Source organism: Bombyx mori, chromosome 21, assembly GCF_030269925.1.
Source record: "Bombyx mori chromosome 21, ASM3026992v2".
Taxonomy (NCBI): Eukaryota; Metazoa; Arthropoda; class Insecta; order Lepidoptera; family Bombycidae; genus Bombyx; species Bombyx mori.
In genome coordinates this window covers 4,634,893-4,652,916 of record NC_085127.1, presented here as the reverse complement: position 1 = coordinate 4,652,916, position 18,024 = coordinate 4,634,893, and the positions used below count along the sequence as shown (strand labels likewise).

General features: G+C 36.6%; 2 protein-coding genes and 1 non-coding gene across 3 annotated transcripts in view; 1 reads left to right on the top strand and 2 right to left on the bottom strand.

Moving 5' to 3' along the window:
- LOC101744807 (tyrosine-protein phosphatase non-receptor type 9) overlaps positions 1-12,929 on the bottom strand; it is a 67,867-nt gene extending 54,938 nt beyond the window's left edge. The window contains exon 1 of the mRNA XM_004929565.5: positions 12,785-12,929. Coding sequence (XP_004929622.2) covers positions 12,785-12,817 — 33 coding nt within the window. The 5' untranslated portion in view covers positions 12,818-12,929. The remainder of the gene's footprint in view (positions 1-12,784) is intronic.
- Positions 12,930-13,548: 619 nt separating this feature from the next.
- Positions 13,549-14,557, top strand: LOC101744664 (39S ribosomal protein L23, mitochondrial; the record flags this gene model as incomplete). The annotated part of the gene is given in 3 exon segments (NM_001309540.1): positions 13,549-13,605; positions 13,676-13,955; positions 14,310-14,557. Coding segments are annotated over 3 exon segments (453 nt in total). The 3' UTR covers positions 14,469-14,557.
- Positions 14,555-17,210, bottom strand: LOC101744521 (uncharacterized). Its single transcript, XR_009975924.1, has 2 exons — positions 16,338-17,210; positions 14,555-15,910 (listed from the first exon to the last, which is right to left on the bottom strand). It is a non-coding gene; the product is annotated as an uncharacterized LOC101744521 (transcript).
- Between the last annotated feature and the right edge of the window lie 814 nt (positions 17,211-18,024).

Here is an 18,024-nt window from a genome sequence, read left to right as displayed (position 1 = left end):
CTACGGCTTCCTAGTGGTCCGAACGAACTCACATTACTTGGTAAACATACAAGAGGACACGTGAAACTGTAATGGTTGTTTACATTATAATGAAAATAATAGTTCGAAATTTGAATGAATATTGAGTGTAATAACACTACCACGTAAAAACTGTTCTGTCGAAGCAATATAAAATTGTATTTAAATTATTAATTATCAATAAGGACGAACAACATGTTGTATAATCGACATCTACGAATGTTAAATGCGAAAAGCTCTGTACAGTCCTAAAAAATTTCGCATTAACGATTTATCTATAATCATCGATTACGGGTTGATATTGAAAAAACACGAGTGCAGAACACTTATTAAATACACACGACCACACGCACGATCACACCGTCACAGCTCCATCATCCAACTGTCAAATCACATTATAATTTATCGAATAGCGACTAGTGATCATTTTGCTGTTAGCGAACAATGAACATTATTTATGTTCATAAATAATAAATTACGGTCGTCTCACAATATTTTTTTATGTTTACCCGCATTTATTTTTATTAATATTAGATTGGCTATTAAATGCCTACTTATTAGAAAAATAAAAGAAATTAATTTGTATTTCTATGAAAATATTTCATATTTGTGGTTTTCTAATAATACCGTTTAATTGGCAGGACTTTTTTCTAGAAAACTATGTTTACAATCGTTTTTGTTTTGTTTGTTTTAAATTAAATTTATGTATGTTAGTACTCATAAAGAATCGCATGACACTGCACATGTAAGAAAAAATTCGGGTTATGAACTTATGAGTGTGTTCGTTACCGGTGGCTTCTTGGATGGTGGTCCGCCAATTTACTGTCGGGATTAAAAATTTCATTTTGATTTTTGGGATAAAACGTATTTGGTTTAAAAATTGCAATAAAAAATTCTACAGATCAAGCACAAATAAGTTTTCGTTTTACACTGTTTTACCATAATAGGCTACTTTTTATTGCGAAAAAAGGGTTCTAAAGGACTGAAAGAGGGAAATGAAAAGTTGTATGAAGTCACCGTGACCTAAGGATAAGACGTGGTCGAATCCCGCAGGCGGGTACCAATTTTTTTATAGTAATACATGCTTAACAAATGTTCGTTATTTACTTCCACAATGAAGGAATAACATCGTGTAATAAAAATCAAACCCGCAAAATTATAATTAGCGTAATGACTGGTGGTAGGTACCACCACACTGCCTAATTCTGCCGTGAAGCAGTAATGCGTTTCGGTTTGAAGGGTGGGGCAGCCGTTGTAACTATACTGAGACCTTAAAACTCATGTCTCAAAGTAGGCGGCGGCATTTACGTTGTAGTTGTCTATGAGCTCCGGTAACTACTTAACATCAGGTGGGCCGTGAGCTCGTCAACCCATCTAAGAATTAAAAAAAGTATCGTCCTTTTTAGAGCTAAAAGCTTGAAACTTTTTTTAGGATGTGGATTCTGTAGCTATAATTTATAATAATAGAGTTTGAATTATCCAAAATATAACGATAAGTGTCAAGAAGGAAAAAATATATATTTGCGAGCTATTTTTGCGTGCGCCGCAAAAACCGTTATTATTATTATTTATTTATTTCATTCCGAGCATTTGCATATTTATCTACCTTTTAAACCTTCTCTGGACTTCCACAAATGATTCAAGACCAAAATTAGCCAAATTCGTCCAGCCGTTCTCGAGTTTTAGCGAGACTTACGAACAGCAATTCATTTTTATATACATATATAGAAGATAGAAGATAGAAGAAGAAGATTATCGCCAAAATAGTGAACCATTAATATAAGAAGAAGAAAGATTAGATTTTTTCTTTGTTACTGACCAGGACCAGATTTGCGTAAAAGAATAAGTTCAATAATAAATTACGGTTCCCGAAGCGAAGTAAGGGCGGGTCGCTAGTTTTTAATACAGTTCAGCCCGCTTCAGTTGTATAGCATGTATTGGACCGTCGGTCTATCGAGCAATGTCGCCCGCTTGGTGGAAAGTCTTCCTTTCGTCTTATACCATACACAAACTGTGTAAGAGCATTTTGTACTGCTCCTGGGAAGAAAACTTCCCCCTCCTGGCTGAGCCTTTGCTCGCCCACCTGTCCTGGTGAAACTGGAAAGGCCTCCGGGCCACCAGTAAACCTTCAATCATAAAAAAAAAAAAAAAAGTTGTATACTATAGGCATAAACTATAAAACAACATACCCTAGTTAAGGCACTCTTTACTGAATAATAACATACCTCAGTTCGCTTTTGAAGGGCACGATAACCGCTATTGTAGCATCTTTGAGACTTCGATATCATATTATAGATCGATAGTTCACACATAACACTAATTAAATCTTAAATTAATTCAGTTAAACATAATATTGATAACGATGTACCTTAAAAACATACTATGTTACCTATTATTAAAATAGAGGGTTTTCATACTGACGAAAATTAATTTCGTATAATTACCGCAGACTATGAGTTCCGATTTTGGAACAAAACTGATACTGCTATTGTGAACAAATTTGGCATCTAATTTCCGCTGAAGTATTGAAACCCTACTTTGTCAATCAAATACAGATAGAGAGGAAGGAGCAAATTTCAACCCAAACATAATTGTAATTTTATTGCGAAGCCGACGGAGATCATTTCGCATGTTCATCGTAATACAGTTTCGTCACTTTCGTGGAATAACTGACACCTGAACACGACTCTCGCTGCTGTGAGCTATATCAATTCACGGGAAACCAATGAATGATACATCACGCAACTGTTCCTAGAAATATGTTGTAAAGCGATACCGGGCGATATATTTTTTTATAAAATGCGCACGTGGTTAGGTATATTATACTAACCGAGATTATTTTACAATTTACACAGCATTTAATTTCTGATCTAAAATATAAAGATACAAATGTTTTACTCGCTTTTTTACATTTAAATCTTAAGTTATATTCTTCTTCTTCTTCTTTTAGATAATTTGGCTCCAACGCCTTTGGCATTGATTTTGCCAATGTCAAAGTATTTACAAAAATAACAGGTGCTTAGAGAGGGAAAAAATTACTAAATCTAAATACAAGTAAATTTGGTCGGTTTTTCCATACGCGAATCTGTGGTTTTAAGAACAGCACAAACAAATATATGTTAGACTAACTACTTTAGAGATAAATATTATTAGCAGATAAAAATTTACACAGAATATTTACATGTTTAGAATAGACTAAAGTTAATAAACAATTAATATTAATAGGTCGGGGAATGTCATTGGGAAGGATATCATAAAGAGGGGATACGATATTGGGGCAGTCGAAGAAAATGTGATCCAGGGTACCCTCATCTAATCCACACTCACAAAGAGAATGGTCACGGACTCTAATTTTGGCAAGAAAAACAGGGGAGCAAACATGGCCAAGTCTAAGACGGATTATAGCTGAGACAATTTTTTTAGGAAGATGGCAGTGGGAGGAAAACCAAGGCTTAGAGGGCAGGGTCGGTTGCAAGTTACCATAATGCTTACCTACTGACTGACGAGAAATCTGCCAGCTTTCATTCCAAGATTGAAGCATATCAGATTTTGCCAGAGAATGTAAATCTCGAGTAAAAATTTTGTTATACTTGTTACAGCCCATAACAACAGCCTCCTTGGCACAGGAGTCAGCAAGCTCATTCCCACAAATTCCGCTATGACTTGGGATCCAGACGAGAGTGACATCAAGTCCGGAGCAGTGACATTGAAAAAGAGTTTCTTTAATTTTTAATATAATTTCAAAATTGACTTTTGAATGCGATGGAAATTTAGTTATGTCTTGAAGACAACTTAAGGAGTCCGAAAAAATTACCGATTTACTTAGACCGCGGGTTTTAATAAAAAGAGCTGCTTCTAAAAGAGCAACAGCTTCACCAGAGTACACAGAGGAAGTCTGAGGGAGTTTGTATTTTAGGGAGATTTTAAACTTGGGGATCCATACCGCAGCACCTACAGGACCATTTTGGGATAGTTTAGATGCATCAGTGAATAGGTGATAATGATTAGGCCATTGTAGTTGTACTATGTTCTGAAATTGTAAATTTGCTACTGGGGAGTCTTTATGGATCCCAATATTCAAGAAGGTAGTGGGACGAAATAAAAGACAGTCAAAAGAGAAAAGAAAGAGGGGGAATTTATCATATTGAAAAATTGGAGAAGCTAAATTTTGCAGTTTCTTATACGAGTTGACAAGAGGAGGTACAGATTTATGACGCCAGTATCTAGAGGTTTCGGTCAGTTGAGCAAGTTGGGAAAGTAGAGCTAAAAGGGGGTGGTTTGAGAGAGAAATTACTTTGTAGAAAAATCTATCAGCTAGAAACTGTCTACGCAAGGCTAAAGGAGGTTCAAAACATTCAACTTGTAGGGCATTTATAGGGGAAGATTTCATGGCGCCAGAGATGATTCTGAGGCATTTTGATTGAATACGATTTAGTTTTGTAAGTGCCATTTTATTACAAGGCTCCAAAACAAAGGAACCATAGTCAAAGTGACTTCTAATTAAAGCATTATAAAGAAGCTTCTGGCTGTAAGGATGTGAACCCCACTTAACACCGGAGAGTGCGCGTAGAACATTGATGCTCTTCTCAACTTTATTGCAGATATAGTTTAAATGGTGAACACCGGAGAGTTTAGAATCCAAGAGAATGCCCAAAAACTTAACTTTACTCAAGACTGGAATAGATTGGTTACAAATTTCAATATTTATTTCAGGGATAACTCTCTTACGGGAGAAAGCAACCGCAGAACATTTAGGGATGGACAGGGATAAGCAGTGATCATTCAACCAAGAATTCAGGTTAAACAAAGCAGAATTTAGACAATTACAAGCTTGTGAGAAAGAATTAGATATGGTATAGAGGGCAATATCGTCAGCATATTGGAGGATACGGCAAAAACGGTTCACAGTAGTATCTAAAATAGCAGTGTAAATATTATAAAGCAGAGGACTGAGAACAGAACCCTGAGGTAGACCTTTCCAGGTTCGATGAGAAGAATTTTCACCTAAGATGCGAACTATAATAGATCTGTCATAAAACAAATTGAAGATAAAATTCACAATTCTAGGAGGCATATTCAGGTTAATAAGTTTTTGTCTAAGTAAATGAAGGTCGACATTGTCGTATGCAGAGGAAATATCTAGAAAAACTGCTATAACATGACGATTTTGAGAGAATGCAACACGAATATCTGAAGTGAGGAGGCTCAGGCTGTCCAATGTTCCGTAACCTCGTCTAAAGCCAAACTGACTATTAGGGAGAATAGACCTGTTTTCAACTATCCATTCTAGACGATTTTTTATCAAATGTTCCATAATTTTAGCTAGCACACTCGAGAGAGCAATAGGTCTATATGAACAAGATTGAGCTGGATCCTTGCCTGGTTTTAGAATTGGGATTATCAATTGAGTTTTCCATGAGGCTGGAATAGAACTGGAGAGAAATATATGATTTAAAAGGTTTAGAAAGATTTTTTTAGAAGAGTCAGATAATTTTTTTATAAAAGAGTACGGGAAGCCATCTATACCTGGGGCTGAATCTCGGAGGTTGTCAAGAACACAGCATAGTTCTGCAAATGAGAAGCTGGAATTCATGGGGTCATTAGAGGCGGAGGAGGGAATTAAGGGACAAGGTTTAAAAGGCACAAAGGGTGGGCAGAGTTTGGAGATAAAATCAGGAAGCCAAGACAAGGAATTAGAATTAATATTATTATCAGATTGTGATTTACGAAATGCTTTTATTTTTTTCCATATCAAGGAGGCAGGAGTTCTTGGGGAGAGAGACTCGCAAAAATTACGCCAAGCAAGAGATTTCTTTTGTCGCAAAAATCTTTTAGAGATGGCCGAAATTTTCTGAAATTCTAGGAAATTCTCTAAAGAGAGAATTTTAGAAAATTCAGACTCAGCCTCCTTGCGTTTTTGGACTATTTGGGAGCATTCAGCATCCCACCATGCTGGTGAGGGAATTTTATTTGAAGCTGAATTCTTTAAGGGAATGGTTAGTTCGGCAGCGGAGGATAAAATGGAACAAAATTCTAGGTACAAAAATAGAGTATTTTCATCATTTGCATCAGGAAGAGATTCAAGATTATTTTGAACTAAAGATGAATACTTTTGCCAGTCGGCCTTGTTAAGTCTGAATTTCAAAAGGGGTTCATATGGAATTGAAGATGGGATGGAAGAATCGGCTAGAGTTAGTAATATTGGAAGATGATCACTGCCATGGGAGTTGGACAGAACAGACCAAGAAATCGAGTTAACTAAAGAGGGAGAGGACAAGGACAGGTCTGGGGCACTTGGACTTTGGGATGGGGATACTCTACGGGTGGGAGTTCCATCATTAAGTAGACACAAATTTAATTCATCAAGTTTATCAAGAAATAATGAGGAATTTGAGTCACATAACTCAGAACCCCACATTGTATGGCGTATATTAAAATCTCCTAAGACTAAGAGAGGACATGGAAGAGAGGTTAAGAGTGTCGAAAATTCTAGAATAAGGTTACTGTTAGGGTGAGGGATGTACACTGAGACCACTGTGATGTTAAAGCAGCGAACTGCCACAATGTTAATTGCTGAGGAATGAGGAGGAAGGGTAATGCGAGAAAAAGATATATTTCTTCTGACCAAGATAGCAGTTCCTGCCCAGCCGTCGTCTCTGTCATCGCGGAGACACGAGAACCCGGGCACCCTAAGCAGAGTATCCGGTCTCAACCATGACTCCGCAACAGCAAAGAGGACAGGGTTATATTGATTAGATAGATAAATTATTTCTTGTTTTTTATTTCTGATACTACGACAGTTCCATTGTAGGACCTTCGTCATTATGCTTTGGTTGAGAGTTGACGAGACTAGAGATTAAAGCGTGAATCTGAATCAAGACGTTGTTCGGTAGTATATCATTGAATTTTGATAAAATATTTAGAAGCAGCATTGACATTAATTCCGCGAGATTATCATTTGTAGCAGGGGCACAGGGGGTGGGAGTGCTAAGAGCACAACCATTGGGTAAACAAGAGTTAGGAGGGCTAATAATATCATTGTGAGCATGACGATCATAAGCCTTGGAAAGTATTGGTTTAGACGATTTTTCAATAAAAACAGTTTTTTTGTATGAAGTTGACGGAGTATGACGAGAAGATGAGGGGGAGGAAGACGGGAGGGTATTCGAAGATGGAGCTGATCGGCTCAGGAAGATAGGTTTTTGGGGAAGAGAAGAATTGGCAACATCGGCATAGGAGGTGCGGACTGAAGGAAATCTGCGAGCTGCCTCAATATAACTAATATTTTCTTCAGACATAACCATCTTAATTGATCTTTGACGGGCATGTTCGGGGCATTTCGGGTCAGAGGCGGGATGACAACCAGAGCAGAACAAGCAGGTTATGTTATTTTCTGAAACACTACAAGAATTACCTTCATGGGGGCCTGCGCATCGAGAGCAGCGGGCTTGCGATCGACATTGATCACGAATGTGCCCAAAACGACAACACTTTAAACACTGAATAGTGGGAAGAGTATATATGTTTACAGGGAGGGAAACGCTGCAACAATATACATGTTTAGGAAGAACTTGCCCAAGAAAAGAGAGGACAACTGTACCCGTCGGTTCCCATACTGTTTTTCCATCTATTTTCTTTTTCTTATTCATTCTTCTGGCTTTAATGACGGTGGTTGAAACAGACCGACACTCAATCCATGAGACTAGGTCCTCAAGAGACCACTCTACAGGAATTTGTCTCACGACACCCATCCTGGTAACTTGAAAGCGTGGAATAATTGCTGACAATTTGTTAGATGAAAGTAATGGGTTTGTTAAAAATGAATTCGCTTCGTTATATGTTTTAAAAATAATAGCAGCCCTATTTCTACCCATGTTTTTAATTTCATCTATCCCTGAGATCTTACCATTGTAAATAATTTGAGCAATTTTAAGGGTACGGGTGTGGTTCGAAACTGGGGCAAAGTCACCATCTGAACGAGATACATGGACAACAAAAGGGCCAGAGTCAGTTTCAGAGTAATTAAGAACTGAATTGTTATCAAAACCTGGCCGGGTGTAGGTATGTTGATTAGAGGCAGCTGCCGGTAAATGTGGAGCTGATCTTTTTTCTGGGACGCTTAATACGTCTTCCGCAGGGCGTTTTTGTGAAGCTTTTACAGGAGAATTAAGTATTAGAGAAAGATCGTCCATCTCTGAATCTAAAGAAGACCTCCCTCTGTCCGGCGGGACATTTTCGCCCACCGAGGACGACATTGACATAAAAAATACACTTACCAGTTAAATGAAACTTAAACTAATCCACCACCAACAAAAATAGGGCAACACAATTCTTAAAAACACAGAAAAAACGGGAAAAACACTAAAAATAATCGAAACGCGTGTGATCTGACAGATGTCCAACTACCCTCCATCTAAGTTATATTAAATAAGTTTAATTTTTCCTAATCATCAGCTTATCAATTGATGCAGGCCTCTCACATCTGAAGGACTTACGCGAGTCTGCTCATCTTTTCTGCGCGGCTAGGTCTTCGGGGTGGAGCAGCGCCGCGTCCTCGTCGTGAAGATAGGACTGAACCTATCGCTACCGACCGTCGCGGCTACGATGCTCGACAGCAACAAATCCTGGCAGGCGATGCTCAATTTCTGCGAGTCCATCATCTCGTGGAAGTAGGTGGCGAAGTAGTAGCGCTCTTCTTCCCTCTCGCCGCCGACGCCCAGCCGAGGATCGTACTGTGTTACAGCAATCCGGTCGGCGGTGTACCGTGCTCCGACCCAGCAGGCTGGTTCTGACCCAGCGGGGTATCCTGGAACATCAGCATCACCACCGCCCGGACGGCCTGAGGTGTCGCGGTACAGCAGAGACCGATGTCATTGGTCGTTGACCATCATCTCGTCCCGTTGATCGGGCGAGCTAGGGGTGGCGCCACGAGTTTGGTTGTAGTGTTAACCACGGGAACACTCTCTCACCCTTACTCTGCCCGGATTCTGACCCCGGGCGGAGATTGGGTGTCGGGTGAGAGAATGCAAGGGGGGTCGTTTGATGGGTAGGGCCCTAAAACATCCTTGGGCCCGCGGACCACTCCCAACATCTGCGGACCGTCAAGACACACATACCCCACGCGCCTCCAAGACGGGGAAACCTTATGTATGAGGTTCAACACCCGAGCCAAAAAAAAACTCTCACAATTATTTCTCGTCCAGATAGCATCTCCTACTTTTCTTATATTATTTGTTTCATCTTTTAACTCATCAGCCTCTTCCTATTTCGTGGCTGTCACTCCATTATGTTTTACATCCAAATTATGGTTTACGTCCAAATTACCTTCTCTTGACACGTGACCTGTCCATAAGTGTAGGATCGCCGTTATACAATATAACTGAGACTTCGCATTCGCGTTGTTATGCCTATGGGTTTCGATAAATATTGAACACCATACAGACCGTGTTCTTTTTGACATGCCTACGCTATAAAAACAAAAAAGTCGAATTGATTCCATTCGCGAAAACTTACGATTTGCAGAGTCAATACTTTCTTTACATAGAGTAAATTTGCACCATTACAAAATTTAAATTTGAGATACAAGAGAAGAATTCGTGACTGTTGTAAAGATATTATAACAAGGGTAAGAAAGTGACACAATGCATATTTTTTTTGCATACTCGCAATGTTTTGTTTTTCGTTTTATAAATAATTAAGCTTGCCAGTTGTTTGACAAGTTTCATGGTTGTAAACCCATTGTTTATAATTCGCCAACAAAACCTAATATGTACTTTTGTTCATTTCAAAAACCTTTTGAAAGGGCGTTGTCCTTATCCTAAGTCTGCGTGTCATATGACCCTTTCGCTAGGTCTTAAATTACAAAAGAATTTTAACTACAATAGAATAAAAAAATAATTCCTGTTTCGTAACCAGAATACCCCAGAGATCTCTAGAAAACATAAAAATCTTGTTGTAACTGATATGAATTTAACATTGTATTATTAAGCACTGAAACAAAGGTACAAACACAAACAATCGCTACTAATTCTTTTTTAATCTTATTAATCCTTTATCATGGTAACTTTTTTTTCCCTGCCTATTCACTGGTAGCCTAAGGGGCTATTCCTATTTCTCGCGAACGGATAGGTGAGCTCACGGATTCAACCTGGGAGAATTTGCTAACACTTACCCTAGCAAGAGCAGTGCTTCGCAGAATCTATCACCGGATCGGAATCGCGACCCACTGAGAAGATCCGACAAAAAACCCAATGGGCTGTGTCTATAAGTTAGTTCGTGGACGGTGACCGGTGTTTGAAGAGCTTAAAAGTACCGAGAGTGGGGGAATATGCTGACATGTCTGGGGCAACGTCGGCTTTGCGTTGCCCCGTCACCTGGGTCGGATATAGGGTGTTCACGACACAGACTTGCCTAGTGTGAGCACCACTAGAGTGAGGATGTTCCAACTATATTGGTTTTATAAGAAATTATTTTGTATTGCACTGCACTTTTACCACAAAAACTAACCGGATAATTTCGAGATTTCACGAAACTTGTTTTAATAAAATCTTAAAAATATTTAAAGATACGTTGGCTTTGTTGTTTTGAAAATCCTGTACACAGAATGAGTAAGCGGCGGACGAGAGCGTTGCACCGTACGGATCCGAGCATCCGGTCCAAATCAAAGCCATACAACCCACTTAACTTTATAATTTATAATCATGACCCACCATTGAGTGTTTGATTGACTTTAAATCAAAAGTAAGTATGACGGTACAGAGGCCGAAACATATACGGTTTAGCAGTTGAATTGATATATCTAATTTATAATATTTTTATAACGATTTTACTAGCCAAGAAACAAAGTGTCAAATCTCAATAATGCAATACAAATGAGGATTCGACTTCGTGTCTGAAGGTGGAAGGATGCATTTCCATTGTGACATCTATAGGCCAATGGCTAAGACTTAATTCCGACTGGCGTCCTATGAAATAAAGGGGGTAATCACTTTTCCTGTTCTTTGTTCATTTTATGCATCTGTCGGTAGTTACACATAAAATGCGAGTTGCTGTGACTTACTCCTAGTTATTGACTGCAAGTAACTTAACCTGAGCGTGAGCTCATATGCCAATTAAACTAATATATACTACAAAAGTATCATAATCTAGACATTGCAAATAAAAATGATTTATAACACAAAAGTCACACAGTGTTTAAAAGAGCTATCGTCTAGATATTGAGGTCTACATTCAAAGACCAGAAATCTGTTATTGTAGTAAGTATTTATTGTGGTTATTGGAGCCTTAATACAAGTGGTTATTGCCTATAGCCTATAGACATCACAGTACCATGCCGTACTGTAACCCATCTAGACACATAAGATTGAAGTTGTTAATATCTTGCTTAAGAGCTGTCTTATCCTTCAAATCAGAACTCATTATTGCTTTGCAGCTGAATTCAATTCCTCCAACTGGTTCCAGCGAGACAATGAATCTGTTGCATACTGCTGAACTCTTTTATTCTTAATTTATAATAGTCCTCAAAGAAAGGCAGGCGGGTGGTACTATAGCAAAAATGAGACAACAGATTTCTTCTCAAAACAAAATTTCTTGAGTTCTTAAAGAAAACCACGTGACCAACTATCTATCTTTCAGCCCATAGACATCCACTGCTGGACATAGGCCTCCCCCTAGTCTCATTATAATGACCAGTCTTTTGCTGCCTGCATCCAGTGGATTCTGGGAACCTCAACAGATGTGAAGTTTAAATCAGCTAAACTGTGAGATGAATATTTGAGCTTTGATATGAGTATTCCTGTAGAACTATTTACAGCTTACATTGCAGATTCCCAAATATGAACTACCTATCCAAAGCAAAGCCTAGTTTAATAAATGGTAAACACTCATGACAAATGTTCTTCAACTACAATTATTGTCAATAGACAATGAATATTGCCATGAGAACTTTAAAACAGCTTAGTTTAGATTTCAATATAAGTAAGTTTTTTGTCATTTGGAATTTCGTTTCATGAATTTTAAATTGATATTTGATTACTTAGTACACAGTAAAAAAAATCCAGCTAAAGCGATTATTAATGTAATTTACCATTCAAATTTACAAAGTGTAAAGAGCATATTGTGTAGGTGAAAATTAATGACATCAATTTAGCTTTTTTTAGGATTTTTATTCTGTAGAAATATGAGATTTGTATTTCAGTATTGAAATAACATTGTTTTTGACTTTTTTAAATACATACTACAAGCACTAGCGTTTAAGCAATTGTTCATTGCAATCAATGATTGCTTTTTATAAAACAAAAAAAACTTTTTTTATCATGTAACATACTTAACATGTTTAATATATAATTTCACTAGCACACAACGCCTATAAGGATAGTAGTACACAATTCTTCTATATTTAAAAACACAACCGGGACGGAAATAGGAGGGGTCGTATCATACACTATTTAATAATGTGATCTACTTCCTTTCGATATAAATCTTTGACCAATCTAATATGAATGCATGTAGTACATTTACTTGTATTTAATATTCGCTCATCGTAGTCAAGATATACCTACATGGATAAGGAACAGAAACATTTGAGAAATCAAAACAAACATTGATGACATGGTAAACCGAACAATTTTTCAATTTCATTCAATTAAAATTAGCTATTTCATCATACAATGTGTCTCACGCACGCTGGTTATATCTACAAGACTGCATATATCTCAAACATATATGATTAACAAATGTAACTTTAATTTAACATCAAAATACTCACCAGCTCTTGTTCTGGTGACAGCGCCACCGCCATCTTAACTATCAACTGATTTTTTTGTGACGTCAACTACTAGAGATACACATTGAATCAAAGAACATGGTCACAGAGTGACGAAAATGATTTTTTTTATAAATTTTAAAACACTGGTTTAAATACAGTTTAAATTGGAAGAGAGTGTACTGTTTATTTTCATCAACATTATTCATAGATAAAAAAAGTTCATTAAAATTAAAATAAGACTTGACCTAAAGGTCTTAGTTACCAGGTCATAAAATCCCTTAAAAAATACCTACTGACAGAATAACATTACCTATCCGCTAAATATTTTAATATTGTGTATGGACTTTTTGGCGGGAACGCGAGGAGTGAAGTTGTGTGATTTGTTTTATTTTGTCTATTTAGTGTTTCTTCGGGTTTAAATGTGTAATAATGGTGGTTTATTAACCGTTTAATATCTGTGAAAGTGCACAAATGTGGGAAAATGAAACAAAGCCGCTGGACGTAACTTCTCGGGATCCTCCAAAAAGTCCACTGAAAAATCATAGTAAATGACCACCATTTTACTGAGATTAGATTTCATCTCATATCATCTCATTTAATTTCATCCCAGTTGATTAATGTCTCAAATTAATCATTTTCAGTTCATTTCACTCCATAATATCATTTTTCATAAAATTAAGAATATAGATTAAAATAAGACATGACTTAAAGGTCTCAGTTACCAGGTCATAAAATCTCTAAAAAAAAAATAAAAAAAAAAAAAAAATATTGTGTATTATCCTCTGCTTAATACTAGCAATTTTAATAATGTCCACACGGTGGTAAGTATTTCATTAACGATTATTTGTATTTACACGCTTCGGCCAAAGTTAACATTGTAGTCTTTCTCAGGTACCCCATTTATCAAAGAGGAAACCCACAACTTAGAGTATTTTTGCCGAATTTTTGGATGAAATTAGTACGACCACATCCAAAACAACTGCCTAACATCGTGCATTTTCATTGTTCTATGGAAATGACTAAATATGACATTAAAAATTATTTAGAAAAAATTTATGAAGTACCCGTTGTGGATGTGAGGACCAAAATAAATATGGGGAAATTTAAAAAAGATGTTGTCAAAGGTTATGTTATTAAAGAAGATGATGTCAAAGTTGCTTTTGTCACATTAGTAAGTAACATTACCTAATACACATTTTACATGAGTTCAAACAAACTGGCCACCATAGATTATTTGAATTTGATTTTATGGAGCACTTTGTGATTTTACTGCACAATAATTAGTTGTTAGCATAAGTTTATTGTTCAACAAGCCATTTAAAAAAAACAATACATAGTAATGTCAAAAAAATATGTATAGCTTGTGGCCAGACAAAGGCAGATGTATTCAAGTACACACATTGCTTTCTGAAAGCAGACTCTATCTTGTAGCTGCTGTCTCACAAGCTTTGTACTAATTTGCACTTTGAGTATAGTCGACTTGAATTTGATGGAAAGAAAACCAAAGTTACGTTATATTTTACAGCCAAAGACTATGACATTTAAGTATCCAGACCTATTTGAGAAAAGTATTAATGAGGAAGAGGAACATGCGAAATCATTAGATGAATCAAAGAAGAATTTCAGAAAGTACATAGATCATAATAAAAGCAGACCTGATATACCCAGCTGGTTTTCAATCTAATCGTTTATAAATACTAATTTTTATTAGTCCAAATAGAACCAATTAAGGTTTAACTGTATTTTATTAGGAATAAATAGACTATGAAATAATTGCTCTTAAATTTTTATTGAAACAGATTTTCATAATCACCCTAGAAATACAGAATAACAATAATAATAACTAAATAACTGGGAACAATCATCTGGCTCCAATTTAAGATTCCCTATGTTTATAGATCATAAACAACTAGAGAAAGCAAACAAACCTGTTCATCACAAGAATGGTTGCACAATGTGGAAACAGAATCCACAATCCTCAGTGCAAGTCGGGGGCTCTAACTACTACACCACGAGTCAGTCTCTTGAACTAAAGTATGAGCTCTTAAAAAGATAATAAAGTTCTACTTTAACAAAATTACTCATTATTTTTTGTTAAAGTTATTATTTCACAAACAATGAACATTTATTATGATCTATACTGATCTAAAACAAAAAAGTTTTTTAACAAAAACTTTGTTTTAAATATAATATACATTCACAGAATAAACTCTGAACTAAAGATCTAAATAATATTTTGGCCATTTAAAACTCAATTTTAAATGTCCAAAACTAAAATTACCCATCATTAATTTTAATTATCTATACTATAATTAAAACTTTGTTAGAATGATTTGTTTTTGGTGTAAACCAGTGGTCAATAACATGTGGTTCTGTGCGAAATGTTTAAGCACTAAATATTACTAATTATTTTTTTTTTTTTTTTTTTTTTTTTTTTTATTGCCCTTGTAGGCAGACGAGCATACGGCCCACCTGATGGTGAGTGGTTACCGTCGCCCATGGACTTCAGCAATGCCAGGGGCAGAGCCAAGCCGCTGCCTACCGCTTAATACTCTCCACAAGCCTCGTTTGAAGAAGGACATGTCATAGCGCTCAGGAAACACCGTGGAGGGGAGCTCATTCCATAGCCGGATGGTACGTGGCAAAAAAGATCTCTGGAAACGCACTGTGGATGACCGCAGTGGCTCCAGGTAGTATGGATGAACTCTACTCCGGTGGCGGGCGGTGCGATGGTAAAAACGAGATGCCGGTATCATGTATTTTTAAGATATTGCCTTGTAAGATGTAAACAAATTGCCAAGTAAACTTTTTTATGCTCAAGACTATAAAAATATATTGTTATGTTAAAAAAATTGCGCTTTGAATAAATTTCAATTATTTGTTATCTATACTTAGTTGGCTCTTTTGGTTGACAAGGTTGCCGACCACTGATCTAAACTAATATAAATGAACGGACTACACAAAAAATATTGTAACTATAATATAGATGTGTCTTTATCAAAAATTAAGTACATAAGAAATGGTTATAGAAACTTGTTGCAGTTAAGATGGTCCTGTTTTATATTCATCCAGGAATACAGATGAATGGCATTTTGGACATTCTGAAATGTCTAACAGAAAGGTCACCTGCAATAAAATTGTGGATTAATTTTTCCTAGTGATGACATTTACATAGAAAAGGGTATGCTACGAAATTAAATATTAACAATCAATCTATTGCTTTCGGTATAAATGACAAAAATCCTATTTTTGTGTAGTAACCCACTCACTAATTTTGGTATATGACCCGCCTTAAGACATCGAGAGGACAGCACAAAGTTGGAATATTGCTATTAAAAAAAGGCTTATTTAAGTGTTCTGAGGAGGGGATTTGTTTTCAAAGCCAGGTGAACTCTGCTCAAGTGGTGAGTGGCCCTAAGGCAAAGAGATCGTCTCAAGCATAGAGGTTCCCAAATAGAATAGATTGCGACAGAAACAGACAGTACAGGGCTACCATAACTCTTGGAGATATCGTATACAAACAACACGGGTTTAAAATATAAACAATGCTCACTCGAGGATGTTGCTGGCATTTCAATCGAATACGTCCGTTGCAATAGAAACCACAAGAACGACAAAACACAGTTGCCTTCTCTCTGTTACATGAACATTTTTTAGAATAAGCGTCAGTTACTTCTGGTACTCCACGACCTATACGATTTGCCATCTTTTTTCTAACTGAACCAGCTGCTGCAGCCACAATTGGAGTTGTTTTTTCCATTTTTAAATTACAAATTTAATTAGACTGCTCGGGAAAATAAACTTTTCTTCTTTAAAGACGGAGACCATTAACTTCAATTCCTTTATTCTATTATATTTTTGAATATGTAGGTATTTCTTAGTGTACTATCTATGGTAGGTACTGTAGGTAGGTAGGTAGGTACATAGTAACTCAAAAGCTATGAACGGTTTTTTCATTTTTCTCATTTGGCGGGTAGTAGATAAGGGTTGGTATTGTAAGAGTTACTGGGACTTTTTGGCGGGAACGCGAGCAGTGAAGTTGTGTGATTTGTTTTATTTTGTCTATTTAGTGTTTCTTCAGGTTTAAATGTGTAATAACGGTGGTTTATTAAATGTTTAATATCTGTGAAAGTGCACAAATGTGGGAAAATGAAACAAAGCTGCTGGACGTAACTTCTCGGGTTCCTCCAAAAAGTCCACTGAAAAAATCTCAGTAAATGACCACCATTTTACTGCGATTATATTTCATCCCATATCATCTCATTTCATTAAATTTCATCCCAGTTGATTAATGTCTCAAATTAATCATCTTCATTTCATTTCACTCCATATTATCATTTTTCATAAAATTAAGAATATAAAGTAAAATAAGACATGACTTAAAGGTCTTAGTTACCAGGTCATAAAATCTCTTAAAAAAAAAAAATGTAAGAGTTACTCTTGTTCATAGACAACAAGGGTGAGTCCTTAAAGTACATAGCTATATAGTAAGTTGTTTGTAGTTTATCTCCGTGGTCCAATTTTTAGAAGGACCCCGTGTGATGGTGTAGTTATTTTACAACCTTATATTTTTGTCCGCGGCCTACTAGTGAATTTTTGAGCATCCGAAGGAGCTCTTGCCGCAATTAAATTTTAATGTGTATATATAGTAGAATATGACCAGTATCATAATTTTCTATGCGATTTAAAATTTCTTTTTTTATCAGACTGTACATACATGTACATAAGACACTCATAAAGAGGCTTAACAACGCTGTACTTTTACACTAAATCACGTTCAGCTACACCCGGCATCTTAACCTTTAACCTATGCTGACATCAAAAATAGCATACAGCTCTTAACTTTTTGGGTTAGATTACAATAACTGAAGTTGGCGGGGCTGAGGACCCGTAGAGCTAGGAACTGTCCAACGGCCAGGGCAATTGCGCTGTTAAACGAATTTCTGTCCGAAGTCCAGGATGCTGATGTATTTGCCGATAGTTGGGGAATACTTTATTCCAAAATAATTTCATTTTTAGCATAATATTATAATAGTACTTAATAATTTCAATAATGTTTTTGTGTTAACGAGTCAGGCGTTTTGGTGAAAACAGTAAGCCTGACTTTGTATTGAACAAACTGTATGAGAACATTCAACAACGACTGAACCTGCGCTGCCCGCATCCGACAGATTCCTGCGACCTTCAACATATCGTTGGTCCACCTTGTGGAAAGCTTACTCACGCTTCGTCTTCCGGTG